At 43.2% G+C, this 17,234-nt stretch overlaps 1 protein-coding gene across 4 annotated transcripts in view; it reads left to right on the forward strand.

Annotated features, from left to right (window-relative positions):
* The window catches only part of GDA (guanine deaminase), a 295,068-nt gene that overhangs the window by 187,418 nt on the left and 90,416 nt on the right, over nucleotides 1-17,234 (forward strand). Inside the window, exon 1 of one of the 4 annotated variants that reach the window (XM_062208408.1) lies at nucleotides 950-1,163. The exons of the other annotated variants lie outside the window; for them this stretch is intronic. Coding sequence (XP_062064392.1) covers nucleotides 1,041-1,163 — 123 coding nt within the window. The 5' untranslated portion in view covers nucleotides 950-1,040. Of the gene's footprint in view, nucleotides 1-949; nucleotides 1,164-17,234 lie in introns of those variants that run through there. 4 annotated transcript variants of the gene reach the window in all.

The raw sequence follows: 17,234 nt of genomic DNA on the forward strand, positions 1-17,234 counted from the left end.
TGAATAAGGATGAATAGGGTACAGTGGCAGAAGCGAAACAGATTAATGAAATAAAAATGTAATTTGGTGGCCTTAGAGGTTATTCCAAAGAGCTGGCTTTGAGGTAACCGAGTGATGGGAAGAGAGCAATGTTGAGTCACAGGAAACTTCAGGAAATCTGTTGGTTTTCCTGCAGGAACTTAGTAAGGGAGCCAGGAGCAGTTTTTGTAGAGGGGAATCTGAGCTAGAAGCAGCAACCCAGTCTCAGCTCCATTTCCACAAAGGAGATCGATGAAGATGCCGAGACCCACCTGCCTTGTCCCTAGTCTCAACTGAATCCAGGCCTCCACACCAAGCGATCATTCCCAGTGATGTAAGAATTTAATTTTCTCTCCTTGAACAACTGGAAGCAAATCAAAGAGAGTCATTTATTTTAAGCATGAGAAAAACTAACATTGGAATTGTTTGTGGACAGGCACAAAACACTGGCTTTAAGGTAAAAAGAACAGCTTTAGGGTCCAAATGAATCCCCAGTTCATTTCCATTAAAGTTGGGAAAGCTACTCTCCCAGAACCTCAGGTGGGGACGGAGACATATTCCGCAGCCCCCAAGAGCTGAAAATGAAACTGGTCTGCCCCAGCTGACTTTCCTGGATGCTGCAGGTGGAAGAAATAAGTGACCCCTAAGAGTTTAGGGGGCAGAAAAGACGGGCAGACACAACTCTACAGGTGCCAATTAAAGAAAGGTAGACGAGGTTGATTTTGATAACTCAAAGAGTTAACACATCACAAACTAACGCAGAGGTGGGGAGAAAACCACACCCCACGGGAGCGAGGAGCCAACTCGCTGAAGGAAAATCCTATTGGCATTGAGGCGGCAGGGAGCCAGCCCCTGGGCGCGGCCTGCAGGGGGCAGGCGATCGCCGGGGGAAGCGGGGGCAGTACGAGGCCGGAGTGCGCGCCGGCTCCGCAGCCACCCGCAGCCGCAGGGAACCCCGGCCGCGCCTCTGCCCGGTGCGCCCTGCTCGGCCCGCGGACCCCGCGCTGCCTTGCGCTGCCGACATGTGTGCCGCCCGGATGCCGCCGCTGGCGCACATCTTCCGAGGGACTTTCGTCCACTCCACCTGGACCTGCCCCATGGAGGTGCTACGGGATCACCTCCTCGGCGTGAGTGACAGCGGCAAAGTAAGTGGACACGGGGTCTTGTGTCCCCGGACGCGCGGGCAGAAAGGTGGAGGGAACCTGGCGCTTTGCAGAGCGAGCGCCGTGGCCCCGGAGTTGAACTTGAATGTTTGGCTGTTGGAGAATGTAGGGAACCCTGGCGCCAGGCTCCTGGGCTGATGGGTGTATGGAGCTCCCAAAGCCGGCAGCAGCGAGGGTTTCCACACCACTCCTGGTCTGACAGCCCCCCTACCCCAAATTTTGAGAGAGATTCCTAACAAACCAGAACATGACTTCATTCATCTTGGTGTCTCTGGCGCTTGGCACAGTGCCTGGCACAGGATAGCGCTCCATACATTTGGTTGAATGTACTGTGAAAGAACTAAACGGAATATTTAAACCATGCTGTTTAGTCCATTCCACACATAGATTAACAATTGCTTTTGTTTATCTGATCATTCAACAGACAATGTACTGATGATTCAGGCTCGACAACTTGTAATATTAGAAAGGATGGTCCCGAGAAATTCTCTGTCTCTATTTCCCTCTCTCTCTGTGTCTCTCTCTCACACACGTTTGCATCAAAACGAACAGTTCCATTTTAAGGTTCAAAATGTCTTCTATGAGTGTGTCCTCTACACTTTTCTTCTCACCAGGTTTTCGAAAAACCGTACAGGTGACTGATGACTCGTGTGCACTGCTTCATACACACGGATGGTGACTGTATTGACAATAGTCTGGACAGTTTGATAGTAGAGCCATTTGATTTCTAAAAGAAAAAAATGAATAAAATAAATACGGCTATGGGGTATTTTGAGCTTTTTCCCACTGCCATTGTTAGGTAGGAAGTCAGTTATGAGCTTGTGTGTGTGTAACAGGCCTAAAGAGAAGACATCTATGTCCAGCATATGCATCTACATCTCAAAGTCATCCTGATAATGTTTCAAGGGCAGCCTGGCCCTGGAATCCTGCCCTGCCCCTTTCTACCTGATAACCTGCCAGGTGGAGGTCCCCACCCCTTCTGCCTGACAATCTTCCACAATCTCCCAGGTGCAGTCCAGTATCTGCATCTAAAACACCCTGCTCCCTTCCTCCAGTATGATAACATTTGCATGCATAAAGTCCTTTGTTTCAGACCTTCAAGAGAAGTTTTTCTATTTACATCCAAATAGTCCTTTGTTCCAAGAGGAGCAGAGATGGGGAAGCAAGACCCATCTCCTTAAAAAACCCCAGCCTCAATGGACTTTGCGCTCAGCTCTCTGCATCTTTGCTGAGCCGCCCGCCTGGCCTGGTCAAGTGTAATCTCTTCACTCAACATGTAACCTCCCTCCCTCCTCCTCCAAAGTCTCTCAGGCTCTGTCTGGAGAGGTGCCCATCCGTCCTTACAGATGTCCCTTCCTAATAAACCTTGCTATTTTACCTCCACTACTCTCTGTCTCACGCCTGAATTCTTTCTTGCGCGAAGACAAGAACCCTGCAATTTCTCCGGTAACACCATGTGGTTAGCAAAAGCCCTGTATTTGTAACTTCTCTAGTGAAAGGTAACTATCCTTAATGAAAGCTGCTCTCCAAGCAGTCACAGTTTTATAACACATTTCTTATATTTAGGAGTAACTATGCTCTGTTTTCCTGTGGTGCTTAAAAATACTCTTTCTGCATATTCAAGGAGCCTGTTGTCATGTTTCCAAGGTGATTGAAAACTCTGAGATCACCTGAATGTGAACTCCAATAAAACCCCAAGACTGATGAACAATTTCTTGGGGATTTGGCCCACAAGTTTCAGGAAGCAAAGGAGCAGGAGCTGCAGATGGTGGACTAATTGTGGTGTCAGTGCAGCTCTCAGGTTTCGTTTTAAAATTAATTTCCCAAATCCAGACTTTTAAGGGTAGCAGGCAAGGTGGTGGATTTGGGGACCTGCTTTGACAATGGAAAAAAGTAAGAAAAGGAAGTAATTTATCTTTAAAAAAAAAAAAAAAAAGAAAGCCTTTTCTGGAGGTTTGTAGAAGAAGAATGAAAGAGTGACTTGAATTTGCAATTAGGAGTTGAGTCAGAGAATCTATTCCTAAATAAGGAACATACTGAGATTATAAAGCTAGAAAATGTGCCCTTCCCTCACCAGGTGGGATTAACTTGGAGTTGAATACAAAGACTGCTAACTGAGTGGTTCTGAGACACAATACAAAACTTCTCATCAAGGAGTTAGTGACTGAGGCTCCCCGCCTGACTGGATTTAAAGGGAGGGCGTGCATATGCTTTTGAAGATGTTATTTCCCCGATTTTGAAATGGAGACTGTCTCATCTTAAGGGCTGATGGGATATTTTAGTTAGTCACTTGTTCATTTAAAAAGTTTCATAGTTCACTGGGAGGTAGGGATGCTGATTGCCTGGCCTGATCAGTTCACACTGTCCATTTGTTGAAATGTTTTGCTAGGCCCCATAAAGGTGTATAGATATAACATGTTAATAAAAAAATTTAGAAAAATAAAATAAAGAAAAATTAAATAACACACTAAGAATGTTTCAAGGCTCAGAAAAAATAAAATCTCCTTGAAGTAAGTAAATATGCCAAATCATCACAATCATAATTTTACAGATCTTCTAATGCTGTCCTCCCGCTTGGGATGAGTCAGAGGTATCTAGGGATGCTTGTTAAAATGCTGATTCCTGGGCATCATTCTCAGAGAATCTGAATCTATCAGCCCGGGACGGGCCCTAGGAAGTAGAATTCTGACAGGCATTCAAGGATATTGCAACACAGGCAGTGGGTGGATTTGGGTAACTGGTTTGTCAGTTGTTTGAGATGTCAGAAGCCCAGTTCTCCATCTCAAGCCTGGATCTGGGGCAGCGTCTCAGAGACAGAGGGCACAGCTTCCTCTGTCATTCTCCTCCTCTTTTCCAGACCTCATCCTTAATTTTGTGTAACTTCATTTAGGCCTATAGAATGGTAATGATGAAGTGCCCACTTAATTTTAACTCCCTAAATGAAAGCTAATTCAAGATTAGATGAGTTAAAAATTCACTAGCCAATATTTTGGCATTAGGCAACTTTTAATTCAGAATTGGTTTTCTACCCCAGTGGCAGGCAGCTTTTTAATATAAAGACTCCAATATGTGTACCTTATTTGCAAATGTTTATTTATCTTGAGATGCTGCGTTGTCAAACATTACTAAGTTACCTGATTCTTCCACATGTACCAGAGCCAGATTGGCTTAAATACACCTCAAGATGCCTTGGGACTCTTAGTACACACTGACTCAGAAGCAAGAGTGAGGAAGAGAATGATTTTGGAAGTAGCACCCTGGTCTTAGAGACCAGGTCTTAGAGACCTGGGCTCAGATTGGAGTTTCTGCTAATTACCTACTTTAGACTGTGTGTGAGCCTCAATGTCCTCATTTATACAATTAATTTCATTTTGCTAAGAGTTAAATGTGTTAATGTATGAAAATGCCTGGTACTTAGTGGATCCTTAACATGTATCATGTTCCTTTTATCACTTTCATTTCCTGTCTGCATAACAAATCCTTAACCTCATGCTCACTGAAGCATTTTTGCAGGTTTCCACACGGTGGCACCCATGCAGACCAAGTGATAGAAAAGGATGCTATGGCCTGGGAAGAGTCCTGTAGGTAGGGAGGAGTGGTCATCAGTTTTAGTTCTGCATTCTCACTATTATGTAATTGATACCCTGAGACACAAAGACACATCTAGCATGAAAAGTCTGAGGTCTTCTGCTGCTAGGTTCTCTGGCACTTTCTTTTTCATATCACTCTTAGTCTCCACAATGTCATTATTGCATTTTACAGATGAAATTGGGACTTGAGAAATCATGCATGCCTCAGCTTGGTGGTAGTGTAATTGGATTTTGAAATAGGGATTGAAGGCCACATTATCTTTGCTATAACAAGCTTCTTTTCTAAGGCACAGTCCTTGACCTCAAAGAACTTCCACCTGAGCAAAGGAGCTAAGCCTTGCTGCTATAATAATGTGCATTGGTTCCCGAGACACATTGGCCTTACTGCTGGAGATGAATTGATGAACAAAGCATAAAAACTCTGCCCTTGTGAGGTTGATAATCTAGTGATTCATTGACAACATCTGCCATGCCTTATCAGAACTTGGATTAATCTAGAGGTGGAGAAAGCTTTCCCAAGTGTGAAGTGATATTTATTTGTGACCTGAGGGATATGTAGACATTAAGTAAGTAAGGCAGATGGGAGTGGAAGCAGAGAAAAATCTTGCAGCTTGGGTGGATAGAATGCACAAAGATCCTGTGGTGCAAAGGAATGAGAGGGTCACGGTGGTTAGAGTTCAGAAGTTGAGGAAAAGGATAACAAAGTAAGGCAGGAAAAGGCAGATGGGACAAGATGGTGGAGTAAATGGGGAGGTGTGGAGGGATTATGCCATAATCACATTTCACAATTTTTAAAAAGATTTATTCTATTTATTTGAAAGACAGAGTGATAGAAAGATAGGCAGGAAGAGAGAAAGAGATCCTCCAACCTCTAGTTCAAATGGCTACAATGACCAAAGTTGAGCCAGGTCAAGCCAGGAGGCTGGAACTCCATCTGGGTTTCTCACATGGGTGACAGGGGCCCAAGTACTTGACTCATCTTTCACTGCCTTGTCAGGTGCATTATCAGGGAGCTGGATTAGAAGCAAAGCAGCCAGGACTTGAACCAGGTACTTAACCAGGTTTCAATCAAACCAAGCTTAAATGCTGCAGCACAATGTCAACCCCCTTATCTTGCAACTTTTGAAGATCATTCTGTCTTCTGGATAAGTAATGCTTTGGAAGTGAGTTGAATCTAGGGAAGGAGGTTGGAGAGGGGTCTGTTGCATTAGTTCAGATGAAGTGGTATGTGGTTTAGATGAGAGAAGCAGTGTAGTATATTAAAGACAGAAATTCTCCAGAGTACCTCTGTTACTTACGGCCTATGTGATTTTTTTTTTCAAATTATATTTATTTGAAAAACAATGTGACAGAGAGAGAAGGAGAGAGATACCCTTCTGTCTGCTGGTTCATTCTCCAGTGCCTGCAATGACCAAGACTGGGCCAGGCCAAAGCCAGGAGATAGGAGCTCCATTTGGGTTTAATGCATAGATGGCAGGTACTCAAGAACTTGAGCCATCACCTGCTGCATCCCAGGGGCATTAACAGGCAGCTGGATTAGAAGAAGAGGTGGGACTCATTCTCAGGCACTCTGTGATGGGATGTGTGCAACATAAGTGATGGTGTAACCTGCGTTCCACCATACCCATACCATAGCTTTTGTGAATTTGATCAACTACTTAACACTGCTATTTCCACGTTTCATTATGTATATAATAACTGTAATCTACCTCATAGGATTATTTGAAGGATTCAATGAATTAATAAGTGTAATATATATAATAATGCTTGTTGGGGCCGGTGCTGTGGTGTAGTGGATAAAGCCACCGCCTGCGGTGCCGGCATCCCATATGGGTGCCGGTTGAAGCGCCAGCTGCTCCTCTTCCGATACAGCTCTCTGCTATGGCCTGGAAAAGCAGTAGAGGATGGCCCAAGTCCTTGGGCCCCTGCATTCATGTGGGAGTCCCAGAAGAAGCTCCTGGCTCCTGGCTTTGGATCGGCGAAGCTCCAGCCATTGTGGCCATTTGGGGAGTGAACCAGCGGATGGAAGACCTCTCTCTATGTCTCTACCTCTCCCTGTAACTTCGATGTCTTCTTCAGCCAGTCATTTATTCAGCTCACAGGCACACCATGGGAAAATATAGTCATGGCATGCCACCTGCCTTTACCTAGCCAGCTCTCCTCCCAGGCCAGCCAAGTAATGAAAGTCAACAGAGTGCCTTCCCCTAGGAGGTTCACACCTCCCTTAGGATGTACCCCATGTGAAGAGATAGATAGAATCTGGGCCTCTTAACTTATAAGGCCTAAAGCCCAACAGATTATTATCAAGCCCCTTCTGTCAGGTTCTATTTGCCTCTAAATCAGAAAACTTAATTGTAGCTTAGACAGCACCTTTCTTAGCTCCTCTAATAATGACTCTGTCCTGTTTTCTAGACCCTGTCTAGCGCACATGGGCCTCATTCCTTCATAATCATAACCTCTACTCTACCTCCAATGGCTCTACTCCCAACCTGTGTGTACTGATAGTCCTCTTCCCCACTTAATGCTGTATAATTGTTCAGACATGGTTAATGCCACTCTTAGGATCATTGGTTACTATCCTCACCCTGTCTTTTATGTCCTTATCTAAATATGATCAGAGTCGGGGAACTTGGAAGGCTTCCATAGCCTTGGCAACTCATGACGAGAGCCTAGGGTGGTTACTGGCGCCATAAACTAGAGTGTCAATTTGTTGGGTCAACAACAGGAGTCACTGTGCACTTGCTCTTCATGTGGGATCTCTGTCCTTAATGTGCTATACATTGTGATTTAATGCTATAACTAGTACTCAAACAGTATGTTTCACTTTGTGTTTCTATGTGGGTGCAAACTGTTGAAATCTTTACTTAATATATACTAAATTGATCTTCTGTATATAAAGAGAATTGAAAATGAATCTTGATGTGAATGGAAGGGGAGAGGGAGCGGGAGAGGGGAGGGTTGCGGATGGGAGGGAAGTTATGGGAGGGGGAAGCCATTGTAATCCATAAGCTGTACATTGGAAATTTATATTCATTAAATAAAAGTTAAAAAAAGAAAATACAGTCATGGCAATCCTATTCCCATTTACCATATACTTACTTTCCCACTTTCTGGTGGCTAAACACAGCCAATGGTGACATTCTGGCTCAAAGAAAGTCTACTCAGAAGGTTCTGGGATGTGGGAAGACAGGCCCTTTTTTGGAAGCTTTCAAATGAGGATCTGGAGCTGCTGCTACTACTGTTTGGGACTATGAAAAAAGCTCAAGAGAATTTCAGGGACACCAGCCCAATCTCTGACACTGAACAGTTTAACTGCTCCTTTCAAACTTCTTGTCTTGGGACTGGTGCTGTGGAGTAGCAGATAAAGCCGCCACCTAAAGTGCCGGCATCCTATTTGGGTTCTGGTTCAAGTCCTGGCTGCTCCACTTCCAATCCAGCTCTCTGCTATGGCCTGGGAAAGCAGTAGAAGATGACCCAAGTCCTTGGGCCCCTGCACCTGTGTGGAGGACCCAGAAGAAGCTCCTGGCTCCTGGCTTTGGATCAGCCCAGCTCCAGATGTTGTGGCCATTTGGGGAGTGAACCAGCAGATGGAAGACTTTCTCTCTCTCCCCCTCCATCCCTCCCTCTCTCCCTTTTTCCCTCTTTCCCTCTCCCCCTTTCTCTCCCTCTCTCTCATTCTCTCCTCTTCTGCCTCTCTGTAACTCTCTGCCTTTCAAATAAATGAATAAATCTTTAAAAAGTCAGACATTGTCTTTATTTGCTAAATCTGTGATAGTTGTACACGATGTCCATTGTAGTTCAGTGGACCCCTGTTACCACACTATCTGCAAAGGTCATATTTTTCAAAGAACTATAAGCTACCTTCACTTTCTTCTCTTTCTGTCTTTTCATTATTGGCCAAAAATGTCAGGATGTTTTCAAGCACCCATATCAGTAGTCAGCCTGGCCAGTTTTCCTCTGGGACGTCTTTGTACTCTTTTCCATGGCATAGGCCTCTGCTCAGCCCTTCATTATCTCTTGGCTAAAATATTGGGGCAGCCTTCTCTCTTGTCTCCTCATTCTAATATTTCCTCCACATTATCGACAGTTATTTTCTTGGAGCAAGACTAGTGCCATGTATCTTCTCTTCTATAGCCTCTAAAGTCCAATTTTCCCTGGAAGGCAGTCCAGGCATGGCATTATTTGGACCCAACCTCTTTTCTCGTCCTTTGCCCTGCTCGAGCTGCCTGGCACATGGGAGTAAGGTTACCATTTCTGGTTCACACCATGATGTGTCCCTGAGTCTAGGGATGATCCGTGCAAATTTCCTACTCTTTTCCAGTACATTATGGCTTCACATTGTTGACACCAATCTCTCAGCCTAGAATAGCTCCCCTTTTTATATCCCATTTTCCTTTCTACTTCTTTCAAAATGAAATCCTGCTATTTCTTCAAAACCTGTATGTGTCCGTTTCTCCAAAGCTTCCCTGGTCATCATCCTACAACTCTGCACTTAACTTGGACAAATTTCCCATTATATCTGAACCTCGTCACCCTCATTCACTAAATATGGACAGCAATTTTATTCTGATAGCATTGTGAGGCCAATGAGACAGTGTATGTAAAGTCCTTGGCATATAATACTTGCTCAGTAAATGTTTGCCTTGTGTTCATTCTTTTCTTTCATTGCAATCATTATTTCATTTTATTTTTGTTTTTCCTTGTACTCAGCTTTACAGAATGTTCTCATTGAATTGATTTAATGTTGGTTGGCAAAAGGAAAGTGGACTGGAGAGAAAGTAACAGTTATTCGGTCACATTGTGCGTCACATACACTGTTAGATCTTTTGCACATCAACAATCCTGAGATTGCAGTCTTTGCTCTACACATGAGAAAAGTGGAGGCTGAGACAGTTTGTGCCCTACTGACCATAAATGTTGGGAAGTCCAGTACTGGGTCCTTTGGAAGACTTATTTCTTTTCTTTCCACTTGGCAAGGATCCCTGGAGTAATTGAATGATGCAGACAGTCCTTCCTTCCCAGATAAGAACTGAGTATTTATGATATCCCAGAGACTGTTCTTCTTCTGCAGCTTCAACTGTGAACAAGACAAAGCCACTGCCCTCACAGCACATTCTCTTGGTTTAAAAAAGGAATCTTCCAGGCGTTCAGTTTTTAAGTGAGCATCTTACCTCTAAGTTCGTAATAGTCAATGCCTTTATTCCTTGTGATCACATGATACTGTGCATGGATGCTGACTCCAGTCATTCGTCTGGCATTACTATCCTGTTTTGTCTAGGCTGGAAAGGGCCTTCTACAAGGACAATTCAGTGGCTGCCCATCACACTGTGCTCAGTTTTAGAGCAACTCATACATACCACTGTGGTCACACTGAACTCAATATTTATGTTCCTCTTTAAGGAGGACAACACTAAGAAAATAAAGCAAAATATACATTCTCAATTGGTCACCCAAATACAATGATAAATTTTGTTTTAAGATTTATTTATTTATTTGAAAGACAGAGTTACAGGGACAGGGGAGAGACAGAGAAAGAGAGCGAGAGAGAATGAAAATCTTCTATCCACTGGTTTACTCCCCAAATTTCTGCAATGGCCAGGGCTGGGCCAGGCCAAATCCAGGAGCCAGAAGCTTCTTCCAGGCCTCCTACATGGGAGGCAAGGGCCTAAGCACTTGGGCCTTCTTTTCCAGGTACATTAGCAAAAAACTAGATTGGAAGTAGAGCAGCTGGGATTCAAACTGGAACCCATATGGGATGCTGGCACCACAAGCTGCTACATTACAATGTCAGCCCCTAATGGTAATTTCGTAAAGTAAGAGCTCCATGGTACATTGAAAATATCATTTAAAAAGCTGGGGCCTGGGGCTGGCATTGTGGTACAGTGGGTTAAGCTATTTCTTCTGATATCACATATCAGAGTGCCAGTTCAAGTCCTTTAAAATCCCAGCTACCCTGCTTCCAATCCAGCTTCCTGCTAATGTGCCTAGGAAGGCAGTGGATGGTGGCCCAATTGCTTGAGCTCCTGCCATCTGAGAGAAGCCCAGGATGGAGTTCCTGGTTCATGGATTCAGCATGGTCCAGCCCTAGCTGTTGCAACCAATTAGAGAGTAGACTTCTTTCTTTCTCTCTTGTTCTCTCTTTCTTACTCTGTCTTTCAAATAAATAAGTTATCTTTTAAAAAAAAAAAAGTTGGTACAATAAAATATTAGTAGCACATCTCATATTAAGCAGTTATGAATTTAAATATTATAACATGGTTAGAAGGGAACAAACTGTGTATTAGTCATCTTCTAACTTTGTATTTGGTTTCTTCCCTGTGACAGTGGATTACAAAACAATAGACAAAAGGCCTTTGATGATGAGATGGGTCCCTGCCTCCCAAGTGGGGACCTGAATTGAGTTGTCAGCTCTTGGCTTCAGCCTGGCCCAGCCCCAGCTGTTTTAGGCATTTGGGAGTGAATTAGCTGATGGAAGACCTCTGTTTCTCTGCTTTTCAAGTAAATAAAAAATAAATTTCAAAAGCTATTTTATTTTAGAATTTGTATTTTTTTTAAGATTTTTATTTATTTATTTGAGAGGTAGAGTTACAGACAGAGAGATGGGGAGACAGAGAGAAATATCTTCATCTGCTGGTCCATATGGCTGCAACCTCCAGAGCTGGGCCATTCTGAAACCAGGAGCCAGGAGCTTCTTCCAGGTTTCCCACACGGATTTAGGGGCCCAAGGACTTGGACCATCTTCCACTGCTTTTCCAGGCCATAGCAGAGAGCTGGATCAGAAGAGGAGAAGCCAGGACTAGAACATGTGACCATATGGGATGCTGGCACCACAGGAAGAGGTTTAGCCCACTATACCACAGTGCTGGCCCAATAGAATTTGTATTTTTTTTCCTTAATTGTGATAAAACATACATAACATAAAATTCATAATTTTGAAGTACACAATTCAGTGTCATTAAATGTATTCACATGGTATGCAATCCCCACCTTGACCTCCATCTAGTTCTAGAATATGTTCATCATCCAAAGAAAAATATATTACCTATTAAGTGGATATTTCGTATCACCACCTTCCCTCTACTAGCAACCATGAGTCTACTATCTCTATAGATTTGCCTATTCTGGATGTTTCACACAAATGGGCACAGGTTATGAATGAACTTTTGTGTTTGTTTTTCCACTTTTCGTTTTGTTAGGTTCCTGCATTCTGTGGCAAATGTCAATATGCATTCTTTTATATGGTTGAATACTATTCCATTTCATGGTTTTTCCACATTTTATTTATCCATTTATCAGCTAATGGAAATTTGAATTGTTTCTGCCCTTTAGCTATTGTCAACAATCTGCTTTAAACATTTCCTGCCCAGGTTTTTAAAACCAACTTATTTTTAAGATCTTTTTAAGGTTCTTTGTTGCCTAACCATAGGATAAATCAAGGCCTGGTTCAAGTTGAAGTGGGTTGCTGACTGTTTACCCAGCCTTCCATATTGTTTAGTACTTTTGTGTCTTTGTCCATGCTCCTTCACTTTCCATCTGTTGGATGAATGCATCTTTCAAGATTCAATTCAAGTGTCACCTCCACAATGAGGCCATTGCTAACACGACTCCCATCCTTTTGTTGACAGACAGGACTGACTCTTGGCTTCTTTGTGCCCCAATTTCTACTCTGTGGCTCAAACTTGATCTCAGGAGTCTCCCCTATAGCCTAATATTGAAGGCAGGACTATAGCTATTTCAACTTTGTATTTGGAGCACAACATGTAGTAACACTCTGATGAATTCTTTTTGTAATGTATAATGCCTAGATTTTTTTCACCACAAGTTAACCTGACCAGAAAAGTTCATTTTTAGGAGTTAGCTAAATGTATAGTCATATAAGAATGTCTTCATGGGGCCAGCATTGTAGTGCAGTGGGTTAAACTACGGCTTGTGACACCAGCATCTCATGACGGAGAGATGGTTGGAATCACAGCTGCCCTGCTTCCCATTCAAATCCCTACTAATGTGCTTGGTAAAGGCAGTGGAAGATGACCCCAGTACTTCAGCTCCTGTCACCCATGTGGGAGTCTGTGATGGGGTTCCTAAATCCTGCCGGTAGCCAGGCCCAGTCCTGGCCATTGAGATCATTTGGGGAGTGAACCAGTGGATGGAAGATCTCTCTCCTTCTCTCTCTCTCTCTCCCTCTCCCCCTCTCTCTTTCCCTCCCTCTCCCCCTCTCCCTCTCTCCATCTCCCCCTCTCCCCCTCTCTTCCTGCCCCTCTCCCCCTCTCCCTCTCTCCCCCTCTCCTCCTCTCCCCCCTCCCCCTCTCTCCCTCTCTCCTTCCCTTCCTTCCTCCTTCCCTGTCTTTCTCTCTCATTCTGCCTTTCAAATAAATAAATATCTTTTAAAAAAATCTTCAAAACAACCAATTGTTTGAATAAGAACTCTGGATTTTTCTAATCTAGATGCTTGATAACAGTGTGTTTGGCCACTTAGAGTTGTAATTAGTTTCATGTTCTGGTGAATAATTAAGGACCCTGGAAGAGTAGATTTTAATTAGAACTCTCAGACCTCATAAAGTTCTCAAATTCCTTTAATTTGGACTCTATTAAAGACTTGGAATAATGTAGATTATAAAGGCCTGCTTATTCCCTTTGGTTTTCTATTATGGTTTGTTAAGTGTTTGCTTCTTCATAAGATGGTAATTTACTTGAAATGTTACTTGTAAATTGCCACTTACAATTTACACTCCTGGAACATGGCAGACCTTCCATAAACAATAGCTCTTTATTATCCACTTCCTGTTCCTCCCAGTGCTTTATATGGTGCTTTTGCACAAAATTGGCATTTATTAAATGCTTTTGAATGAAAGAATGAATAAAAAGGACTGCTCTTCTCTGAATGGTGTAGATAAGAAATAGTTAATCAACCTTCACAGCTGGTTATAGTCAATGTGCTTGAAGGAATAACACAAAAAGTGCTATTGTTAATGCTTTCCACACAGTGGGGCAGATTTTTCCCCCTGCTACTAGTTAAGCTAGAGGTTGTTTTCTTCTTGCATGTGGAGGAGAGTGGTCTCATGCAATTGTTAACCATTTTTTGAAGTGCGGAACACAGAAGGAAGCTATTCCAGATCCCTAGCTCAGTGGGATCACTTCTTGAACATCCTCACCTTCCAGGAGAGCACGAATTCAATGACCCTCTGCATCTAGTATACTTGGAACTCTTATGAGCTAATAATGGCTGATGAAGAGGGAGGATTTCAAAGTGTTAGGATAAAATGGTGGGTAAAAGAGATACAGTTTCTACATCATTTGCATTTAGAGTCAGTTATCAAATGAGCATGAATAAGAATGAAATTTATAAAAAATTAAAAATGCAGAATGTACTGGAGATGTAAGTTCAGAGGATTCTGCTTATGGCCTGGGAAAGCAGTGGGAATATGGCCCAAGTGCTTGGACTCCTGCATCCAGGTGGGAGACCTGGAAGAAGCTCCTGGCTCCTAACTCCTGGCTTCGGATCGGCTCAGCTCCAGCTGTTGTGACCATTTGGGAAGTGAACCAGTGGATTCAGGACCTTTCTCTGTCCCTCCCTCTTTCTCTCTGTAACTCTACCTCTCAAATAAATAAAATATTGAAAAAGAAAAAATTCCAGAGGATTTGGCTTATTTTGAGGAGATGCTTCAAGAATGCATTCCTTAGGAAGTGACATTTGAGCTGAGTCTGAAGGTAAATGAGAGAGGGAGGGAAAAGCATGTACAAAGACCCAGGGAGAGGAGGAAGCAGGAACCACGTGACAATGGTTGGAGAAGCAGGAGGTGGTAGAAATAGATGAGACCAGAGAGAGAAACAAAAGCCACACTCTGTGTCCTTGCAGGTCTTTAACTTTATTCCAAAGGCTGTCATAAGCCAATGAAAATGTTAGGATAATAGATCAGATTTGCCTTTTAAATGTATATGAAAAATAATTGCCTGTGAGTGGGGTATATGGCTTAGGAGTTAAGATGCACAATCCCATATCGGAGTACCTATTTTTGATACTGGTGCTGGCTCCTGTCTCCAGCTTCTGCTAATACACACCTGGGAAGCCGTGGTAATGGCTCATGTGGTTGGGTTCCTGCTGCCCACATGGGAGACCTGGATTGAGTTTCCCACTCTCAACTTCAGTCTGGCCATGCTCTACCATTGAGGACATTTGGCAAGTGAACCAGTGGATGGGAGCTCTCTCTCTCTCTCTCTCTGTCATATGCCTCTCAAATAAAATTTAAAAAGTGATTATAAAGTGGTCAGTAGACTGAAGCAGGGCAAGAGTAGTTGAGAAGCTAAGTTAGAAGGTGATCGCAGTGGACCATGAAGCAAATAGAGAGGTGGAAATAGTGATGGAGAGAATCAGGTGGGTCCCTGAGAAAATAAGGAGGCAAAGCCAGTCAGATTTGGTGACCAGTGGATAGGAAGGGAGAAGGATAAGCTTCCCCTGGGTTTGGGGGTTGCAGGCCTGGATGGATATGGTGGCTGTCAAGGAATTTGAAAGCAGAAGAGGTGCAGCCAGGAAGGGAGGATTCAGAGGGCTGTTTTAGCTATGCTGAACTGAGATACTTTTGTGATATCCACTTAGAGATGTCAAGTTGGTGTTGATTTGCAGGTATGGGGCTCAGAAGAGACATGATATGAGAGAGAGAGAGATCAGGCATCTTCCAAAAGTTCATGGAAAATGGAATAAAAATTATTTTGGCACAATTTTTTTAAATTCATGCATAGTTGTTTTTTTCATAATATACATTTTCTATGACCTTTTTGAAGATCCCTGTATATAAAAGTTGGAGAAAGGATCTGGAGAAGAGGACAGGAACTGGATTGAGTTTAGTGATTGCATTTGGAGTAAAAAGGAATGAGTGGACTGAGTGGAAGACCTGAGGGTCAGAGGAAGACCACAAGGGATATTGTCATGGGAGGCAAGGGATGGGGATGCTTGAAGGTGGAGGGAGCTGGGTAGATGACCCATGTTCCTAAGAAGAAGAAGTAACAGAAACATTAGGAAAATGTCCAATGGATTGAGGTATTTGTTGACCCTAGAAAGCTTATTTTGTTGGCAAAAGAAGGTAGCAATCAGCTTGAGTGAGGTTTTAGAATAGGTGAAAGGTAAAGAAATGAAGCCAGTAATTATAGACAACCTTTCTCAGCTAATAAGTGTGTAATTTTTACTTATTACATGAGAAGAGTGATGGAGTGCCTCCAACAGTAGTGTTAACACTTGTTTTATTCTCCCAGTGCTTAAGTTATTGGAAGACTTATACACAAGGCTTTGCACTTGAAGTGCTCTGAGGTCTGAATGTTCTGGTTGTCATCAATGTGACTTCAGTATACACATTCAAGCTGTGGTTTCAGAATTTACTTGGGCTCATATTCTTGTATTCATAGGAAGTTTCCCAGCATTCCCATATTGCATAATGATTTACTTTTCTCCAAATATATTTAAAAAGTTAGGCAGGCATGCTGCTTTTACAGTCACAAGTACTTCATTTGAATGGGTGTTAGGGCATTGACAAATGTATATATGACAGAGTTTAAAATTAGTTGCAGCCCTTAATCATTTTACTAATGTATCTCCAAAATCTATTTTAGCATTTCACAAACTTTTATATGCAATCGATGTTTTTTGAAGTCGGGAAGCCTGTAGTGAAATCCTTCATTTTATTAAGGCCAAACAGATATGGCTTTCTCTTTCTACAAATTGGAGATTGCTTGAAACTGAAATCAATGTAGCAAGTACGACTATCGAAGTAGATAGTTGCTGTAATCAGAAATGCCTGTAGGCCCCAGGAAAGCATTTCTGGATTTCTCCCTTCTCTAAGGGAGCAAGAACAATTTCACTCCTTCCTCCCTCCTTTCTGAGAGAATGACTGTACAAAGAAGGTTTAATCCAGCTGAGAAAAATAGCACATAAATGACTCACATTACAAATGGAAATGACCATATTTCTAGGTATGAATGGAGGCTTGTATCATCATTTTTTTCCCTCTGTGCAGACAATCAAGTGGGGAAAAGGAAAAAATAAAGCATGATTTATGAATTGAAATTAGAATAAGGGAAAGTATCCTTGTTATTCAGACAGGGTAGTATAGAAAGTATAGCAAGGGGCCGGCGCCGAGGCTCAATAGGCTAATCCTCTGCCTGCGGCACCGGCATACCAGGTTCTAGTCCAGGTTGGGGCACTGGATTCTGTCCTGGTTGCTCCTCTTCCAGGCCAGCTCTCTGCTGTGGCCCGGGAGTGCAGTGGAGGATGGCCCAAGTGCTTGGGCCCTTCACCCACATGGGAGACCAGAAGAAGTACCTGGCTCCTGGCTTCGGATCAGCGCCGTGTGCCAGCCGCAGTGTGCCGGCCGCAGTGCGCCGGCTGCAGCGGCCACTGGGGGGTGAACCAACGGAAAAGGAAGATCTTTCTCTGTCTCTCTCACTGTCCACTCTGCCTGTCAAAAAATTTTAA

Source organism: Lepus europaeus, chromosome 12 (genome assembly GCF_033115175.1).
Source record: "Lepus europaeus isolate LE1 chromosome 12, mLepTim1.pri, whole genome shotgun sequence".
Taxonomy (NCBI): domain Eukaryota; kingdom Metazoa; phylum Chordata; class Mammalia; order Lagomorpha; family Leporidae; genus Lepus; species Lepus europaeus.